Below are 21,512 nucleotides of genomic sequence, written 5' to 3' on the forward strand. Positions count from 1 at the left end.
CCAGGAGCTCAGTGATGCCCTGGTCCAGATCTGGGGAGAAGATTCCCCGGGAGACATTCAGTGGTCTCAATCGGAGCATGCCCGGTGGTGTGGCATGCATACAAGGACATAAGAGCTTGAATGGATGATAGAAAAACTTGAAAGTAGCCTGTGCTTTCTTTGCCTGCTCTTGAAATGCTAGTCAACCTCCCCCAGCTATAAGAACCTGTGTCCATCTTAAAGACTTGCTGCTGAAGAAGCCCAGCTAGCTCAGTCGGGAGAGCATGAGACTCTTAATCTCAGGGTCGTGGGTTCGAGCCCCACGTTGGGCGAGGGGACTTTTGTGCAACTGCTCGCAAGAGAGAAAACACGTGTGTATAGAGAACAGCAAACGGCGTGTTGTGCAAAGGAAGATGAATGTATGGTAACAGAAACCAAAGTTACACTGTCGTGTCTGCACAAGTCCACATCTCCACCATTTAATTTGATGATTCTGGACTAAATTTCAAGAGAGCTTAGCAAAAAAGCAACACTCTAGGTTTACCTGCATCCCTACTTTCACCTAGGGTCACAAACTGTGGGTGGTGAATGAAAGCATGAGCTCACAGATATAAGCAGCGGCAATGAGTTTTCTCCGTCGGGTGGCAGTGCTGGGCCTCGGAGATTGGATGACAAGCTTAGTATTTCAGGAGGAACTCAGATTACAGCTGCAACTCCTCCACATCGAAAGGAGCCTGCTGAGGTGGTTCGGACATTTGAACATCCAGGATGACTTTGAAGAGGTCGTTGGTCAACTCGTCAGGATGGCCGAGTGGTCTAAGGCGCCAGACTCAAGGATAGGCTCCTTCCAGACAAAAGGGACTTCTGGTCTCCAAATGGAGGCGTGGGTTCAAATCCCACTCCTGACATCTACTTTCTTTACTTAAAAATCTGTTTTCAAGAGCTTCATCGACCTTTGTGTGTTAAACTCAACAAAGTGCGGCTTGTTGAGGTAGCTGTAGGGTTGCTGTGAAGTCAGCTTTGCAGGTTAAAGGAATTGTATCTATTTTGTCTTTCTTCTTTTTCTTATTTCAATAATACATCTAGAATGTCTTAAAATCTACTGTGTATAAGACACTAGAGCACTATCATTCCCAACACGCAACATACTGACGATTTGTCACGGCCTAAGGCGTCTCATAGTTACGCAAAAGGCACTCTTTCACATCCTCATAATACACTCTGGGTTCTCAGTATATTCCAATATAACCTCACTTGTGGCCGTAAAAGATTCTTAGAGCAGAAGCTCAAACCATCCAGTCGAACATAATCACATCAAGGTACTTTGTGATATTTGTGACAACAATAAAATAGCTTCATGTTGTGGCCATCACATAGTGTATTCCAAACCCACTCAGGTTTTGAAATTATACAGATTTAAGGTACTTAATACTTAACACTAATAGCTGTACTTAATACAGCTGCTCCGCGGCTGCTGAGTGAGCCCTCATCTGGGACTCTCCTCAGCTCTTACTGGGACAGTGGCGCGGCTGCCCCTCTGTTGGTCTTTCTTGGTCTCTTGTGTTCTGGGGGCCTCTGGATGTCTGGAGTTTTGATCTCCTCCATACCTGCTTCATACCCTGGAGGACGGGGCTGTGGCTCCCCACACTCCCTAGCAGATCGTTACATGGAGAAACCTTTGGAATGCAAGCATGCTGATCCACACAGGTGTACACACGGGTATTCACAGACGCGGACTACAGCTTTCTTGGCTGCTGCCTCAAAGCACATTGTGCGCTGTCTATCTTGCGTGCTGCACAATATCGTTTATTATTTAGTATCTACTGCTAGCTAGTTTATTGTGATGGTGCCGTTTTTTTTTTTTTTTTATGTTGCTCCTTGTTGTTTGCTTTCTCTTCTGGTTTTTTTTCTCCATACAGGTGACCCAGGTGTTTTTGTTTTTTTTGTTTGTTTGTTTTTTTTCTTTCTTCCCCCCCCTTCTCACCGTCTCTTCTCCCCTTTGGTTTTCTTTCTCTCCCTCTCTTTCTTTCATTCTTTCTCCCTGTCCTATCCCCCAGTCATGTGTGTCCCGTTTGTAGCAACTGAAAATAAAATAAATTCATAATTATAATAAAGGTCAATCAAATGGACCAATATGGCAAGGCCATGAGGATCCACTTGGTAAAATAAATCCGCTTGGCATCTTTCTTGGCCTTAAGACAACAATTCTGATGGCTAAAGATCCAAACGGGACACAAAAAAAAAAAAAAAAAAAAAAAAAAAAAAAAGGTACTTAATACTTTTTTAGGTTTATTATTTTCATTTCACACGTAGAGCACATGTATAGATTCGTTCCAACCCTCTCTCATTCTTAGAGGCTCACTGTCATTCCCAACATGTAAAATCCCCACATCTTCACAGTTCCAAGACATAAAATAGTGATGACTTTTCACAATCATCGCAATGTTGCCTGTTGGGATGAGACCCTATTGCCAAGGAACAACATCCGAGATCTCTGTCCAGAAGAGCGCAGTTCTAGGAACAGCTGAGACGCTATATGTGCTGTGTTGTCTTGTGCTTGAGGTGTTTGGAGTACCAACTACAGTTAAGTTGTTACCAGGCCGGGTCACTGCAAGTTGCTCTTCAGTACCACAGTGGTTCTGCTCTCTGTGGACTTTTATTTCCAGGACAGCACATAGACATAAACGCTTTAATTTTTTAGTGAGGAAACCTTTTTTATTCCAGTTCAAGATACAATTAAATAAGCAGGAGCAATCCAGACAAATCTGCACATTCATAAAGTTTATGTACAAAGCAACACACCTGCCATTAACCGTTTCTTATTTAGTTATTCCAATATTTCACTATTAAAGTAAAAAAGAATGTTGAAAACCTATTTACATTGGTATTCATATGTGTTCTGCTTATTTCATACATCTCCACATATGTATTGTAACTATATGTATCAGATAAAAATAGTTCAGAATATCCAAAGAGAGCACTTTTAAGAAATGCTGATTGTGACTTATCAGTGTTTGTTTTTAAAAACATACATCTATCAGAGTCATTTTCATTTGTGCAAAAAATACAACCTGGCAAGAAAAAGGAAAACCAAATGCTTTACAAACAAAAATATAGTGTCAATAATTAATTATTATGACATCTAATGACAAGGTGAATGGTACAACGATTATATTCAACAACAAAAATAAAACATGATTGAAAATAACTGTATGAAGAATGAAATGCTTGAAAACTGTTACATTAGTTTGTTCATCTTCACCTGTGGCCTGGATCATGTGATCATAGTGTCAGCTTCTCTGTACTGGATTATTCTGTTTTAATGAGATAACTGACAGTTATCCCAGCCAAATGGCACAAGTTTAGCCACTTACTGCCACCTATAGGTTAGTTAACAGAAAAAAGAGAGGTTGAATTAAAGCTCAAATATGAATAATTTCTTGTCAAAAGTCTTTAGCAGGAAGAAAGCCTATAAAAGTCACAAGGGGAATTCAACAAACTCCTGCCTCACTTTGTTCACCTGTGTGCTGTATTCCATGGGCTGGTTGGCTGCAGGACCAAACATTTGGCCTGGAATTACAGACAGTGTCCTAAGCATTTTCCTGTATCCGTCAGACAAAGAGGATTGGGAAAGCCACAACTTTTGCCCTGGCAATGTTATGGTAGAAATATGTCTACCAAGTTTATTAATGCAAAATCCTTGAGTAAAGTGTCACTGAAGGTCTGTGTTGAGGCATCTACTCCAGCAGTGTGACAACTCTGACTTTTAGCTAACTACAAAGTGTTGGTATAGATGACCAGTGTTGGAAATGCCACCAAACTAAAGGTACTTTGATACATACCCTCTGGTTTTCCCAGTTTGGAAAACTGTATTGAAATATATGCAGGGATGGACACCTTGTAACTTGCCCATATCACCTAAATTGTGTCCACTAAGAGACAAAGGAGAAGTTCCACATTGGAAGGACTCCCATACTCCAACACTTAAAAAGTGAAAAGAAAGAATGATTGAGACGTTTCTTGCAAAAAAGATGTTGGGAAGGTTACATCACGCGACTGAAGCTTCGGTGGAACAATGGGACAGTTTTTGCACCTATTTGTCTACCTGAAGCGGACGTTCCAGCTTAATGCAACAGACGTTAAAACCTCACTGTTTTGTTTTGTTTTTTCTTGTTCTTTATTGTTGTATTTTTGTTTTTGTTGTTATAAAATGCAAAATCTAATAATTATTAAAATTATAAAAAAGATCAATGGACAGGCATCGCTTTAACTTTGGTTTTAATTGATTAACCTGAAAAGCACTGCTTGTCTTGCCTGCCCTGATGCCATCACATCAAAAAGAGGGTTTCCCATTTCTGGCCCATCAAAATTTTGTGATTTTGTCAAAGCTATTAGTGTCACATTAACATAACAGTGTTGTCAGCGCTGTGATGTATAGGATTATGGCACTATGATTGTGGTACTAGTACTGCTACTGTATCATCAACTGTAGAAACATTTCTAAATAAATACATTTTAATTCATTTCTATAATGTATAAATTCTAAAAAAAAAAAAAAAAAACAAAAAAAAAAAACCCCAACATTGTCAGAATCAAGCCGCCTTGACCTCAAGCACAAGCCTACAACAAAACCACTGACTCTCTGTTGCCCAAGGATTTTTTTTTCTCTCTCATATTGATCTCTGCTTTACAAGCAGCCAGTATCTCTCTGTGCCCCGTTAAGCATCTTGTGGAGATTCATTGGGGCACGCCTTCGATTTCTCAGTGCAATCTCAGTCTCTTCTTAATGGCCTGCAATAGTCTTCAGTCTTGTCTTCATTAAAGTGTCCTTTTCATCCTGGTTGTCATGGTTGTGATTGTGAGGGTATGTGCACAAATAGGTTATATAATGCTTTGATTAGAAATATATCCATGCTTCTATCTCAAGTAATTTCAAACTAATACTTCTTTGGTGTCAAGTCTCTTTTACCATATCTGCTCACAGAAAAAAAGTCTTTCCTCATATTATTTAGTTTCCTGGATTATAAAAATGAAAGTGAGCCATGCAAGTAAAATATAAAGTGACACTATACTATGTAGTCTACTGAGTTGGTTGGATGTAATCTCTCTTCGGGCCACAGAAATTGCAGAGTAAAGCAGAATCTGCAGTTCAAAAAAATGCTATTCGTAGTCGATGTCCATGTCTGTTATCTCTTTAAGAGTCTTTCTGTATTTACTGCATGGTGGTTCTTGTGCAATGTTTTTACAGCAATGGTTATTAAAAAAAATACTGTTGCTTGGCATTACTAGTGCTTAAATACCCAGGGCACAATTTTTAAAGTAATAACATCTTAAAATGTAACCTGTGTACCAGTAGTTTTTGTGTATTATACAAGAAAGTTTTACACATAAATGGGTTCATAACATCCTTTCTCTCATGTAAAAGATGACTCAGCCGTGTATTGTGTTTTAACTTCCTCTGGGAAAAAATAAATAAATCAAAAGCTATCAAATGTTCGCTGAAACACACCTGAATCGTTTCATTCTGGCACATACTGTATACAGAAAGATCTTTTGCGCATCTCTCACAAGGACTTTCCTTTGATAATGAGAAAATTAAATCTCACTCACAGGTAGAATATATGAAGTTTATAGCCAGAATTTTAGTGACTGAAACAGAGTACCAATAATTTTAAAAACTGACACTGAGATCACGGTGAATATTGTTATAACCTTTAGATTTATTTAATGTGCATTTGTGCATATGTATATTTTTTATTGTTTCAGTTTGCAATGTGCAACACCAGCCATTTTCAGCAGAGTTAATCATCTGGTGCCATACATTTAGCTATATAGCTTTCGTGTAACAATACACCAGTCTGGTTCACAATTATAATATTTTTCTACATTTTATTTTAATGTTAATCCAGTTGTAAATACTTGCTTTTTTAAAGTGTAAAGAGTCACCTCACAGGGCCATAATGCTACAAATGAAGCAGTCAAAGAAGAGATTCCCCCGTTCACACTAAACTACATCCTCTCACATGCTTCTCTCTCACAAAGCGACTGTGAAATAAAACAAGCTATCTAGTAAGGGCTTCCTTCCTTTTTCTGCTGCTTGTGTAACTTTTTTGTTGCTTTATTTGGATTGGACCTTTATTCTTAATCATGACTGTGCTGCACTGGCAAGTATGCATTGCACTAGTCTGCTTATGAGTATAAACGTGTGTTGATTGTGACATGTTATTTTATTATCATGAGATTAGGTTAATTTATCATGAATAAGCATGAATTGTTGTTTGTATTTCTTACCTATTCAGGGCGTACTCTGCCTCTCACCCCTTTAGCAGTAATGATATCTGTAACAAATGTAGCATATTTGCAGCTCTGGAGGCCAGGATTACTGAATTGGAGACTCGGCTTCGCACCCTTCATTCACCCATAGCTAGCCAGGCCCCTGTAGCTGGTGCAGCCGAAGATAGCGTAGGCCCCGCTAGCTGTTCCCCGGCAGACCCCAAGCAGCTGGGGAAAGAGGGCGGCTGGGTGACGGTGAGGAGGAAGCATAGTCCTAAACAGAAGCCCCAGGTACACCACCAACCCGTTCATGTGTCTAACCGTTTTTCCCCACTCGGCGACACACCCGCCGGGGGTCAAACTCTGGTAATTGGTGATTCTGTTCTCAGACATGTGAAGCTAGAGACACCGGCAACCATAGTCAATTGTCTTCCAGGGGCCAGAGCAGGCGACATTGAAGGAAATTTAAAACTGCTGGCTAAGGGTAAACGTAAATTCAGTAAGATCATAATTCACGTCGGCAGTAATGACACCTGGTTATGCCAATCGGAGGTCACTAAAATCAATATTGAATCGATGTGCAACTTTGCCAAAACAATGTCGGACTCTGTAGTTTTCTCTGGTCCCCTCCCCAATCAGACCAGGAGTGACATGTTTAGCCGCATGTTCTCCTTAAATTGCTGGCTGTCTGAGTGGTGTCCCAGAAACGATGTGGGCTTCATAGATAATTGGCAAACCTTCTGGAGGAAACCTGGTCTTGTTAGGATTAGACGGCATCCATCCCACTTTGGATGGAGCAGCTCTCATTTCTAGAAATATGGACAAATTTATTAAACCCCCCAAAATATGACTATCCAGAGTTGGGACCAGGAAGCAGAGTTGCAGTCTTACACGCCTCTCTGCAGCTTCTCTCCTCCTGCTACCCCCCCAAAAACCCATCTCCATAGAGACTGTGTCAGCTCCCAAACAGACAAAAAACAAATAAAAACAAATAAAAACCAGCAACAAACAACTTAAACATAAACAATTACAAAGAAAGAACAATAAAGTATCCACATCTGAACCAAAGAGTAAAACAGTGAAATGTGGATTATTAAATATTAGGTCTCTCTCCTCCAAGTCTCTGTTAGTACATGACTTAATAATTGATCAACAAATTGATTTACTCTGCCTTACAGAAACCTGGTTGCAGCAGGATGATTATGTTAGTTTAAATGAATCAACACCCCCGAGTCATTCTAACTACCAGAAATCTCGAAGCACAGGCCGAGGGGGCGGTGTGGCAGCAATTTTTCACACCAGCCTATTAATTAATGAAAGACCAAGACAGACTTTTAATTCATTTGAAAGCCTGATGCTTAACATTGTCCACCCCAGCTGTGAAACTCAGAAACCAGGCTTACTTGTTATCATCTATCGTCCACCTGGGCCTTACACAGAGTTTCTGTCTGATTTCTCAGACTTTATATCTAATTTAGTTCTGAGCTCAGATAAAATAATTATTTTAACATCCATGTAGGTGCTAAAAATGACAGCCTCAACATGGCATTTAATCTGTTATTAGACTCAATTGGTTTCTCTCAAAATGTAAAAGAACCCACCCACCACTTTAATCACACTCTAGATCTTGTTTTAACATATGGCATAGAAACTGAACATTTAACAGTGTTTCCTGAAAACCCTCTCCTGTCTGATCATTTCCTGATAACATTTACATTTACAATAATTGATTACACAGCGGTGGACAGTAGACGTAATCAAAGTAGATGTCTTTCTGAAAGCGCTGTAACTAAGTTTAAGAATATAATCCACCCACTGTTATCATCTTCAATGCCCTGTACCAACATAGAGCAGAGCAGCTATCTGAACGCTACCCCAACAGAGGTCGATTATCTTGTTAATAATTTCACCTCCTCACTACGTACGACTCTGGATACTGTAGCTCCTGTGAAAACTAAGGTCTCTAATCAGAAGTACCTGACTCCGTGGTATAATTCTCAAACACGTACCCTAAAGCAGATGACTCGTAATCTGGAGAGGAAATGGCGTGTCACAAATTTAGAGGATCATCATTTAGCCTGGAGAAATAGTTTGTTGCTTTATAAGAAAGCCCTCCGCAAAGCCAGAACATCTTACTATTCATCACTGATTGAAGAAAATAAGAACAACCCCAGGTTTCTCTTCAGCACTGTAGCCAGGCTAACAAAAAGTCAGAGCTCTTTTGAGCCAACAATCCCTTTAATGTTAACTAGTAATGACTTCATGAACTTCTTCACAAATAAAATTTTTATCATTAGAGAAAAAAATGACCAATAATCATCCCACAGATGTAATATTATCTACAGCTACTCTTAGTACCATTGATGTTAAGTTAGACTCTTTTTCTCTAATTGATCTTTCTGAGTTAACTTCAATAATTACTTCCTCCAAGCCATCAACGTGTCTTTTAGACCCCATTCCTACAAAACTGCTCAAAGGAGTCCTGCCATTAATTAATTCTTCGATCTTAAATATGATCAACCTATCTCTAATGATCGGCTATGTACCACAGGCCTTCAAGCTAGCTGTAGTTAAACCTTTACTCAAAAAGCCATCTCTAGACCCAGCAGTCTTAGCTAATTATAGGCCAATCTCCAACCTTCCTTTCATATCAAAAATCCTTGAAAGAGTAGTTGTCAAACAGCTAACAGATCATCTGCAGAGGAATGGTTTATTTGAAGAGTTTCAGTCAGGTTTCAGAGCTCATCACAGCACAGAAACAGCTTTAGTGAAGGTTACAAATGATCTTCTTATGGCCTCTGACAGTGGACTCATCTCTGTGCTTGTCCTGCTAGACCTTAGTGCAGCATTCGATACTGTCGACCATAATATCCTATTAGAGCGACTAGAACATGCTGTAGGTATTACAGGTACTGCACTGCAGTGGTTTGTATCATATCTATCTAATAGACTCCAGTTTGTGCATGTAAATGGAGAGTCCTCTTCACACACTGAGGTTAATTATGGAGTTCCACAGGGTTCAGTGCTAGGACCAATTCTGTTTACATTATACATGCTTCCCCTCGGCAGCATCATTAGAAGACATAGCATACATTTTCACTGCTATGCAGATGACACCCAGCTCTATCTGTCCATGAAGCCAGATAACACACACCAATTAGTTAAACTGCAAGAATGTCTTAAAGACATAAAGACCTGGATGGCCACTAACTTTCTGCTTCTTAATTCAGATAAAACTGAGGTTATTGTACTCGGCCCTGAAAAGCCTAGAAATATGGTATCTAACCAGATTCTTACTCTGGATGGCATTACCTTGGCCTCCAGTAACGCTGTGAGGAACCTTGGAGTCATTTTTGACCAGGACATGTCCTTCAATGCACATATTAAACAAATATGTAAGACTGCGTTCTTCCATTTGCGCAACATCTCTAAAATTAGAAATATCCTGTCTCAGAGTGACGCTGAAAAACTAGTTCATGCATTTATTACTTCCAGGCTGGACTACTGTAATTCATTATTATCAGTATGTCCAAAAAACTCACTGAAAAGCCTTCAGCTAATCCAAAATGCTGCAGCAAGAGTACTGACAGGGACTAGAAAGAGAGAGCATATTTCTCCTGTTTTGGCTTCCCTTCATTGGCTTCCTGTTAAATCCAGAATTGAATTCAAAATCCTGCTCCTCACATACAAGGTCTTAAATAATCAGGCCCCATCTTATCTTAATGACCTTGTAGTACCATATCACCCTATTAGAGCACTTCGCTCTCGCTCTGCAGGCCTACTTGTTGTTCCTAGAGTATTTAAAAGTAGAATGGGAGGGAGAGCCTTCAGTTTTCAGGCCCCTCTTCTATGGAACCAGCTTCCAGTTTGGATTCGGGAGACAGACACTATCTCTACTTTTAAGATTAGGCTTAAAACTTTCCTTTTTGCTAAAGCATATAGTTAGGGCTGGACCAGGTGACCCTGAATCCTCCCTTAGTTATGCTGCAATAGACATAGGCTGCCGGGGGATTCCCATGATGCATTGAGTTTTTCCTTTCCAGTCACCTTTCTCACTCACTATGTATTAACAGACCTCTCTGCATTGAATCATATCTGTTATTAACCTCTGTCTCTCTTCCACAGCATGTCTTTTATCCTGTCTTCCTTCTCTCACCCCAACCGGTCGCAGCAGATGGCCGCCCCTCCCTGAGCCTGGTTCTGCCGGAGGTTTCTTCCTGTTAAAAGGGAGTTTTTCCTTCCCACTGTAGCCAAAGTGCTTGCTCATAGGGGGTCATATGATTGTTGGGTTTTTCTCTGTATCTATGAAGCGCCTTGAGGCGACTTATGTTGTGATTTGGCGCTATATAAATAAAATTGAATTGAATTGAATGACATTTGTGGTATTAATATAGACTATAGATTGAATGATTGCTGTACACTTAGGTCCATAATTTGTTAGGCAAAGACACATTTTTTTAGTTCTTCTTTTTTACACTACCACCACAGTGAATCTTAAATCAAATAAACCAAAATGTAATTGAAGTGCAGACCTTCAGCTTAAATTCGATGGGCTTAATAACAAAAAAATTATGGAGAATTTTTTTTTTTCAGAAGCTCAAAATTAAATTAACACTTGACTGATTGAGCAGATTCGTGGTCAGGTGAGGAAATGTTCCCTTTACTTTTTATTTTATCTGAAAACATGAGTGCCAAAGAGATTTCAGTGCAAGTGAGGGAGGCCACCATTAGGTTGAAAAACTAGAATAAACCTATCACAGAGAGCACTTTAGAGATGGAAAAATCAGCAGGGTACAAATTACTTTAACACTCAGGAACAGGAAGCCAAGATTATTTTTTGGAAAAAAACATCTAAAGAAGCCTGCACAGTTATGGGGGGAAAAACAGTTGTAAAGATAAAACCAAGATTAATTTGTACCTTGGTGGGAAATATAAATGATGGAGAAGGAGAAAATCAGCTGATAATCCGAAGCAAACAACATGTCAGCCATGATTGAGGCAATGATATTGCATTGATATGGTCCTGTCTTCTCTCTCTCTCCCCTGTCCGTTTGAATATGGACTTGGATCTAAACGAACCAGTGTCCTTCAGTGGCAGGTGTGGTCACAGGAAACCCTGAATGGGCACACCTGTCTCTTATCTTCATTCAATGCAGTATTTATACTCCCAAAACCACAACCTGTCACCAAATTGTTAGCCTACTAATGTGGGAATATGTTGGAAAGTCTGTCTCATTTTCACCTGGATATGTGCAGATCTGTCTGATCCACTCTCCCCTTGCTCATTTCAAAGACTTTAGTATTGGATATCCAAGACCTGAACTAGTCCCCTTATTACTGAGCTCTACAGCTTGTTGTCAGTTCTGTCTCCCTATCCTCACCCACAACTAGTGGTGGACTTGGCTGCCCCTTCCTGAGCCTGGTTCTGCTGGTTTTAAAGGGAGTTTTTTCCCTTGCCACTATTACCAAGTACTTGCTTATAGTATATCCTGTAGGTCCTGTACATGTAGTGAACTGTCAATAAAAATCTTTAAAACTTATTGCTGGGGTTTTCTATCTGTTATTGCAGGATTTTACTTTACATTAACAAATCGTTGTGAGGCAACTGCTACTGTGATTTGGTGCTATAGAAATAAAACTAAATTGAGTTGAACTGTATTAAACTTACCTGAAAGACGTCTTACCTCACACTAACCCCTGCTGTAGGGATTCCTAGCTGTTGTTCATCTGCCCATTAAAACTGCAAAACGTTTTGAGCTTGTCCTGTGTTTGTGGCCTTCTGGTGAACTTTGACAGGAATATTCTTCAATGATCAAGTCAGTCACCTGATCCCAACACAATAAAGCATGCTTTTCAGCTATTAAATACAAAACTGAAGGCAGACAGACTCACAAACAAGCTGCACCTCTAAACTCTACACTCTCTTGGTCAAATCCAGACTTTTTAGTTTATCGGCATTTATTTGTCAAAGCCAACACACATTGTTTTATATTTAGACAGACTATCTCCACAGAAGTCCCCCTAAAGTGCGCCTATAGTGAAGCTTTAGGGACTTTAGGGGGATTTTCTTTCCTATAACATTCCGTCAGTATAGTTGTGTTTTTCTTCATCCACAATTATTGTAGTTTAGGCATGCATACATGCACATAGTGAGCTGTCACTGTTCACAAAAAAGTCATGCGTATCAGCTTAAATATGTGTCATGTGAGGCTTTTCCTGCCCTTTCCAATTTTTTTTTTTTCGGACGGAGGTGGGGGGGGGTGTGTGTCTGACGATACGTTTCATAGGAGAGTGCATAGTAGGTAATATCCGGGGGCAGGTCTAGAGTAGAGTGGGAGTGTCTGCGCTCTGCTGTCCTTCCTACCAGAAAAACGGTGGATGAGACCCACATTGCCACACAGCCGCGCACTGCAGAGGACAGAGCGGGACTCAAACACCATCGAGGAATATGTCAGCTGTGTCACGCACCGAGGGACGCATAAAGCCGCCGCGCAGCACAGTTTCTGCACATCCACTGCCTCTGCTTTAGTTTAGCAGACAAACACAACCCCGTTTAGCACTTATGCTTTGCTAAAAATCTCTTCTGCTGCTGCTTCTGGTCCATTCCTTTCCCTCCTCCCCTCTCTTCCTGCTCCTCCTCCTGCTGTGTGCCGTCCCGTCGCCAGGATGGACAAGACGCTCTGCAGTCCGCATCCCGGGACCAACAAAACAAACTCTTCCTCCGCGGACCTCCGCGGGAGCTCATCATCGAGGAAGCCCGGTGGGCGGCCCGGGTCGCACAGCCCCGGCTCCGGCTCCCTGGGCGGCTCGGCTGTAGCGGGAGGCAGTCGGGCAACTGTGCTGGGGAACAGCATGAATTTGCAGCAACAGCAGCAGGCGCGCAAGAGGCAGCTGGAAGGAGTCCTGAGCAAATACACCAACCTGATCCAAGGCTGGCAGAACAGGTAAGCACGTGGATGGGGTCGGGGACGTTTGACACATGATTTAGTTTCGGTTCATGCCCCAGGTGAGGCTTCGTGTTGTTATTTGCCCCGTCCACGTTGCACTTTTACCACCACGTCACTGCGAGGGGGAGGGGGTTCAAAATCACACAAGTCTGGACGCCTGCTGATGAATTAGTTTGTTTGATCGCTGTCTTCATGGGCTGACTTCCATAATGGGCAAAAGAGATGTTAGAAAACAAAAACTGTCATTAAATAATACTAATACTTATAATAATAATAATCCTCTAAAATTCTTGTAATTTCCAGTATATTATGTTATTATATTAATTGCTAAAGTATTTTCAGAAACATCAGATTTGCTGCTTTTCTTGGTCTGTTCTTATAATAAAGTTAATATCTTTGGGGGTTTTGACAGCCTGGTTTCCTAACTTGCATTCTCAGAACTTGTAAAGAGTAAAAGTTTTAAACTATTTTGGAACATTTGAGCAATAATTTAAAAAATGTATAAATTAAATTAGGATTAGAGATTACTCAACTGAAAACAATGATGGAATTGGAAAATGCCAAAGTAATTAATCATTTGTCAAAGTTGGTGCTGATTCATCATCTGTCGATACATTTTAGAGCTACCGGATTAATTGTTCCCCCTTTAAAATAGCCTTCTTAAATTCTTAACTATCGATCTCATTAAAGATATTGGTTTATTAAAAAAAAAAAGTTAGCCATCCATCTGTTTTCTGCTACTTATGTGGGTCTGGGTTGTGGGGGCAGCAATCTGAGCAGAGATACTCTTCCATCTCTTCTGGAGGGGAACCCAAGGCATTCCCAAGCGAGCCGAGAGATGAAGTGTCTTCAGTGTTTCATGAGTTTGTATCAGGGCCTCTTCTCAGCATGACATAACATAAGGAGCCATCCTTATGTTGTGGCAGAGTACTGAATGGTTAAGTTGGCGGTAAACATTAGCCTTCATTTTTATTACATGTTATAAGTGCGCTTCAAACAACACGACTGATTACAGCAGTGGTTCTTAAACTTTTGCCACTACACATCCAGTCATAAGAGAAACAGCTACTAAACTAACTAATAAAAGGTGCTTAGATGGTGCTTTTCTTCTCAATTTGACAACTGAAAGTGTCATTCACCTATTAAATCATTTATACAAGTGCTTTTCTATGACTAAGCACTTTAACCTAACATTGGGTCAGGGGAAAACTGGGCTTCAGTATCTTACCCAACAATACTTTGACACGCAGGTTGGTGCCAGGGGTCAAACAACCGACCTTCACATTAATAGACGACACGCTATACCAGGTAGCACAACGCCATCAGCACACTCTTATTTATTTTCCCCAGAAAAATCGAATTAATTCAGCCATAGTTTCTAGTATTTTCCTCCAGCTTGTGCAGGTCTCCACCTTTAGCAGCTCTGTGGCCTTCACTACAACTGAATAGGACTGAAACTGAAGCCAATCTGATATCATGCAGTTTGATTAACAGGAAAGTGCCAAACGACTAACTAACAATCATTGTTACTTTGTTTTAACCAACTGGTGTTTGGCTAATAAAATGTGGATAACACAAAGGTCAAGGTGGACAAAATGAAGTCTTGCTGACATTACAAAAGATCAGAAAGGACGTTGAAAAGTGGCAAACGCGCAAGAATGAGAACCTGCTGCCACAAAGTGTTTGTGTTTCCTGAAACTGTGGACACACTGTACACTTACGCCTGCCCGTCTGTACAGGTTTTTGCAGTTGCTGATCTGTACTGATATTATTCCCATATACTGTGACAATCTGTAATTCCGCTGCTCCTGGATCAGTGCAGGCACTCTTGTAATGAAGTATATAACATCTTCACAGCAGTGCAATTCTCTCAAAAAGTGCCTGTACCTCATCCAGAATTTATACGCCATCTCGCCGCCCTGTCGGATTTCCTCATCTCAGACACAGACAAATATAGAGAGAGGTTTTTATGAGAAGCTGTGTTTTTAATTTTAAGTCAATGTGAGTCACATGTGAAACATCTTCCCGTGGGTTGGACTTTTTTTTTCATTCTTGTTTTTCTTCCCCCCGCGGTCCGAACAGCTAACATGAATTATGCAGGATCTCTGCGTTTGGCAGTGCAATTAGTTTTGTGTGTGGGTAAAGAAGAACTAAGCGACTTGGAGCATCCCATTGTGCACAGTGGCACTGCTGCAGAGGAGAGGGAAGCTCACATTGTGTGGGGTTGTGTGTGTTGAGGGGCGGTGTAGGAAGGCGGAGGAAAGACTGACTCGTCCCTGCTCTCCCATCAAACTGACAGACGACGCACCGAACTGCATCTTGATACGTACCCGCAGGAACACCTGTGGGAGAGTGAGACAAACGTTCATTTCAGAGCGATCAAAGCGAGGTGGCACTGATTAAAGGAAGCCTTAACTGTGCGTGATGTTCTCGTGGGATTTGTCACATGTAGCCTGTGAAGCGCGTTTTAATCAAATAGTACGGTCTGCCATGTGCACGGGTGTGCTGATTTCTGATCTTTGTACAGACGAAAGGGCTTTACCAAATTGGTTTGGCCTTTGTGGGTGATGCTGCCTGTCCAGTGTCAATTTCAAAGTGCCTAAAGGGTAAAGGTGTAGCTTCTCAGGAGAGAATCCTTTAACTTCATTGACTTGAGCAAGCGCCAAGACCTCAAGCTGAAAGAGTGTTTCAGCACAGACGGGGAGCAGCGACTAAAACATCTTGAAAACGTAGCCTGGAGCTGAGATGGCTTTTAGTTTCCATTTAGATTGTCTTTGAAACTATACTAACATGGGTCAGTAGGCTTATTGCTACTGCTCGTAGCCCTAACATTAGTAATGATGACAAAATGTACAAAGTAGTTTCATTTGAATTCAAATTCATAATTTTTAAATTGTATTTTTTGGCTTTTGAAGAAGGAAAAGAGTTTAGCAATCAGACTTTGCTTTGCTCTGTTTTTGTTTTTTTTCACGTACAGAACACTGCCAGGATGTGACTAATCAAAGCAGTGATGATTATCTCTACCTGAAATTCAGTTAAAGCTATATAAGTGAATTAAGGTGATTCCTGGAGTCATGTTATTATCGCTACCAAGAAGGACCGTTTGATCCTCTGTTTGCTTGTAGGTTAACTTTAAATTACGAATGTGTTTCCAGAGCTGGGGCTAGAAGTAATAAAGTTTTAGAGTTCTGGATGTGGATTTAGGAATTTTAGTGCACTCTCTTAATAAAAGACGAAAGTTGTCACTGAGAATCCAGAAATTAATCAAGCGCAACATTCAACTAGTAAGACAAACTGCTCATGAATGGAAGTAAATAACTTTAATTTAGTGTCTAATCCAAAAAATAATGCTGTGCATGCCTTTTTTTATGCTTTTGTTTTTGTCAAACAGTAAATTAGAAAATTCATGGATAACAACAATAACTATATTTTAGCATTAAAACTGTCATTTGGATTAAAGAGCTTGTGCATGCTGGTGGATTAACCATTACAGAAACATAAAAAAAATATTTTGGTAATTACCAGTGCTTTTAATTTATGGCAGCTGTGACATGAACCTTACATTGTGTGGTGCTCTAATAAATGTAAGCACTGTAAACACCATGCTGAAGTAAGAAAAACACTGTCTTAATGTTTTCAGGGAAATGTAATCTTCTGGATGTAGGGAGTCCGTTTATGGATGGTGTGGAACACGGTGCAGTCTGCCAGGAGCAAATCGACTTTCACTTTCAGTACTTGTGCTCCTGTGACTGTAGAGATAACACTGCGAAGGGGATGATCAGGATCTGATCCATTCCCACATTTCATTGCGTCACCAGGCACCTGTTTCAGTGTAAAAAAAACAGAGACAATGAAAAGGGGAGTATTACAGGAGACAGAAATGATAGAAACAGTCCTATGGAGCACTTATGCATCGTCTCCATGAGAATTCCCCACAAAGGTGGGATCTGCAACTTGTTGTTTAAAATCCTTGAACTGTGGTTCAGCTTTGCAGCTGCCGTCTGTGACATCCTGCGGTTGCAAACTCTTAGTATCAAGAAATTATTATGTGCACTTAGGTTTCTTGGCTTTGCAGCTAACGGTGTCGCTGCTGGCAGAGAAGCCACACTTGGTCTTACAGGCACGTTTCTTGACTCTTAAACTCTGAACTTTTACTGCAGATATCAGTAAATAAAGTAAATGAACATGATTGCTGTGAGCTCTGTGCAGAGATTTGCAGGTATGGGTAAAAGAGGGGTGACTCACTGGAGGATGCACCAACAGATAGCAGTTTTTCAAAGGAATCTGCTGTAGTGGAATATTCATTTATTCTTTTTCTTCTTCTTTTTTTTTTTTTTTTTTTTTTTTTACAGCATCATATGCAATTGCATTTTGAGATGATTTAATATTAAATATTAATATTTAGCTTAAATTGCAGAGTTATCCAAAGAGTGCTTAAAGTACAATTTAAATCTGCCATGTTAAACCTTTTGCACTCTTAAGTTTGATTGGATCACCCATGAAGAGGAAAACATGGGTGATCCATGGGTTGACATTCATAATTATTCTGTAAATCTTGCATTGACCGGAGTTTTCACCCTTGATGGCTTATTTTATTGTGTTGTGCTGTGAAAGGCCAATACGTCACAAACCCAGGAACACTGAAACAATTAACTGGAAGTACTTGTAGTCCTTTCATTAAAGCAAAACAAAACAAAAACAAAAACAACAAACTCCCCCACCCCACCCCTGAAAAACTGTAATGTTGATAATATGTCAACATGAAGGTCAGAAAGCATTACTTTTGTTATTGTTTATGGTATTTCTATTTTTAGCTCGTTTTAAAGCTTTTAAAGCAGAAACCATTGCAGCCAATGTAATTATTTTTAAAATAATCTATTCCAGCAAGATTATTTCTTTAGAATATCTTTAGTAAAAATGTCATTCTGCTACAGCAACGTTTTATTTATTTATTTAATTTCAAGATTATTTAGTTTTGAAATGAATCAGGACTGAATGGTGGGTTCACTGTTGTGTTTTGAGCCTTTGTTCATATTTCTTCACAGTAAGTGATTTTTACACCCTGTGCTGTAGTTCTCCATCTTTCTCTGAGCTCAGGAAAGCATTTGCTGTCACCTGGGATAAAGATTTATATTATATATATATATATTATTAGAGGTTTACTATGGGAGGGGGCCTGTAGAGAAATATAAATCGGCTAGGTTAAAAATGAAAGGCTTTTTGCAGCCGGACCAGATTTTAAAATGACCCGTTTCTTTTATACCTGTGAAGGAAGACGATCAGATGATCCATCCTTCCTCAGGTTGTGTTCAGCTCACAGTTAATATCCGTAAGTGCCCGCAGCGTAAAAATAGAAACGTTTGAAGGAGGAGAGGCCATGCCCCGGTGGAAGACATTGTTTGAGTAATTACATTGTCAGTCACGTTTCATCACGTGCAGGAACACAAAATGTGTGTGTGTGTGTGTGCGTGTTTGGCAGGCCGTGTCTTGGTGGGCAGGAGACCTGAGTGGAGCTAATTCTGCCACTGTGTGGGCGGCCATGTGTCAGCGTGAAGTACCGTTATGTTGAGTAGGTGCTGTGTGCGTTTGTGTGAAGAAAATGTGCTAAGTAGTCAGTTTTGTTTATATATGCACATATGAAATGCGTGCTATACTTGTAAGGATAGTGAATGATTCAAACCCTTTAAACCTAAGCATTGATGACAGTCACAGTCAGTGTAATATAATAATAATCATTTATTATAACACTGTTGTAATAATGGCAGTGTGACTTTAATAATGTGCCATTATGGGAAAGCTAGTGACACATTTATACCCAGATGAACTGATGAAAGGAAAGATTTTGGAAGGGAAGAAGTTTAATGTGCAACAGAGCAAATGAGCTCAAAGTTTGCCTGAAGGTGCAGTAGAGATTAATTGAAATGCTTATCATAAAAAAGTGGTTAATAAGAATAAATGGTCTAAGGCAGTGTATACAGAACCAATAAACAGAGATGGGGTTGTTAACAAGAGTTTCAGTATTATAAGCATTGAAACGGCAGAATTCTGGAAAGCCAAAAACCCCCAAGAAAAAAGCAGCCTTCTTTCAGCAAGTCCTGTCTCTGTCATAAGCTCCTCCCACCAGCGTAAGCACATGCATCTGTGTCATACGTGTGAAAAATGCAAAGGCAAAAGTCAACACACAAGAGCAGTACTTACTCCTCTGTTTAATTTTTTTAATTATCAAGCGCCACTGATCGTTACACAATCTCACATGAAAGAAAAAGAAAAGACAAAAACATCACAAGCCACGTGTTCTACACTCCAAAGAGGGCGAGGCATTTCTAGTTTCCTCTCAGATGACCTCAGTTATAAAGGATCAGTTATGTTTCTCAAAAAAATGAAAGAAAAATCACATGGTTCAAAGTGTTTTCTCTAGCTGCCTGCGTGTGTTTCCTCCCACAACCTAAACATATGCATCTTAAGTTAGCTGGTGATTCTAAATTGACTGCAGCTGTGGGAGTTAGGGTTGGATACTCTTTACATTTTGAACCCATAGTGGCAGCATGAATTGGCTTCTATGCTCGGCGGTAACTTTTTAGTGCTTATTTTGAAATAATAAATGTACATTTTTGTCTTACAAAGCAAGTCCATACTTCTCGACTGAAACATTTTATTTATTGACAACATTTGTTCGCTCTGACAATGTCTGACGTTGACGTTGCTATCAGTGTTTGCATACAAAGGTCTTTGATATAGTTCCTCAGATAGCGTGTTGCTTTCCCGTCAATACAATGCTGGTAAGAAATTTCAATACAGCCAGAGGAAGAATGCTGAGTTTAAATGTCAAACAATAAAGTGGAGGGAAAAAAGGCCAGTTTCTCTGACAACAGCTGATCCAACTTCCTAATTAATTACCTACTGCGATATTGACAAAGTGCCCAGAAAATGTTTCATTATCATCTATGGGTTAACTTCTCATATGTTGATGGCCAATATGCTAAAGTTAGTTGGAAACTTATGAGGCTATAAAATAGGTGGACTGGCAACAGGCCTGCACCCTGATTATTACTGTGTTACAGTTGGAATGGTCTCCAACCTCTCTGAAGTGTATTTAAGATAACTTATATTTAAGGAAACCAAGTAGCACAATCATTTTAATATCAACAAAAGTCCTTACATGCACTGACAAAAAGTGTGGCTGAATATGAAGGAGATCATTAATATGCTTTATGCCATCTATCCTTTGTATGTCCCAGATGTAAACTTTGCACAGTGTCACAAAGATTAATAGAGGAAGTGTTGTTTGCAAGCTGCTTGTTATTCAACAGTTGATTACCATACACGGTGTATGTTGTGTTCGCATGCATAAGAGGAAGTGTTGTCAGACAGGTTTTGTAACGAACACAGAGCACAGTCAAACTTATTTAGAAGAGAGAATAAAGGGTAACAGGTTTTTAGAGTTTATTCTAGTTGTGTGTGCTTATGTTTTTTCTGTGCTTCTGATGATTTGTCAATCATTTGCAGATTGACTTCCTATCTGTCTGAGCTGCTTCACATTCACACACCTGTAACAACTCTGAGGTCATGTAACACATTCCTCAAATGAGATTAAAACAGAGAGGTGATCAAAATATAAACGTTTGCACTAAATATATGAAATGATCTAACTCTGCACATCTGCTTGGCTCAGATTTTAAATCCTATTTTATTTTAAGAAATTTTTGTCTTTTAATGTTGTGTATTGTGTTCTGTTTTCCTGGATTTTAGTGTTAAGTTGAATTGGCCTATATTTTGCTGTTTTAAATGTGCTGTATAAACAAATTTGACCTTGACTATGACTTGTAAATCAGTAACTATTTTAAAGCCTTTTATATCCTTATCACGCTGAAAAGGAGTGGATAGTTGGTAAAGAATATAGTGGATGGGAGGAAAAAAGAACACAATCATTATCAAAATCCTTAAATCAAGTCTTAATTCTCAAACAGCTCTGTATAGAAATGAGACTATGACTAAAACTTAAATGTGCAGAAGTCAGATTGGTCAGGAAGCCTTTGAATGTGCAGACAAACACACACATACGAGAACTCATCTCCTTCTTAATGCTGCCCTAGAAGCCACGAGAGTCCATTTGAGAATTAATAGGTTGACATTATGCATTCTCCGGCCTCTCAGACTAAACAATCAGTTTGCCACAGTGAAGTATTCCCACTTAAAGACACTCGGAACATATTTAGCATGTCTGCAATGACAGGAAAATACTCAGCTTATTTATTACAGACACATAAGTACCATCTGTGAGGCCTCACAGCTTTTTCTGTCTGCATTTTGAAG

At 39.8% G+C, this 21,512-nt stretch overlaps 1 protein-coding gene and 2 non-coding genes across 4 annotated transcripts in view; all 3 read left to right on the plus strand.

The window, feature by feature from the left end:
• Positions 1–238: 238 nt before the first annotated feature.
• Positions 239–311, plus strand: trnak-cuu. Its single transcript has one exon. It is a non-coding gene; the product is annotated as a tRNA-Lys (tRNA).
• A 465-nt stretch (positions 312–776) lies between these two features.
• On the plus strand, positions 777–887 carry trnal-caa. Its single transcript has 2 exons — positions 777–814; positions 842–887. It is a non-coding gene; the product is annotated as a tRNA-Leu (tRNA).
• An 11,700-nt stretch (positions 888–12,587) lies between these two features.
• The window catches only part of LOC120726889 (oxysterol-binding protein-related protein 10), a 97,717-nt gene continuing 88,792 nt past the window's right edge, over positions 12,588–21,512 (plus strand). The window contains exon 1 of one of the 2 annotated variants that reach the window (XM_040020909.1): positions 12,588–13,196. In XM_040020909.1, coding sequence (XP_039876843.1) covers positions 12,919–13,196 — 278 coding nt within the window. In that variant the 5' untranslated portion in view covers positions 12,588–12,918. The remainder of the gene's footprint in view (positions 13,197–21,512) is intronic. The other variant, XM_040020908.1, reaches the window with a different exon arrangement.

This window comes from Simochromis diagramma, unplaced genomic scaffold, assembly GCF_900408965.1.
Source record: "Simochromis diagramma unplaced genomic scaffold, fSimDia1.1 OVJJ01000753.1, whole genome shotgun sequence".
In the NCBI taxonomy this organism is placed as follows: Eukaryota; Metazoa; Chordata; class Actinopteri; order Cichliformes; family Cichlidae; genus Simochromis; species Simochromis diagramma.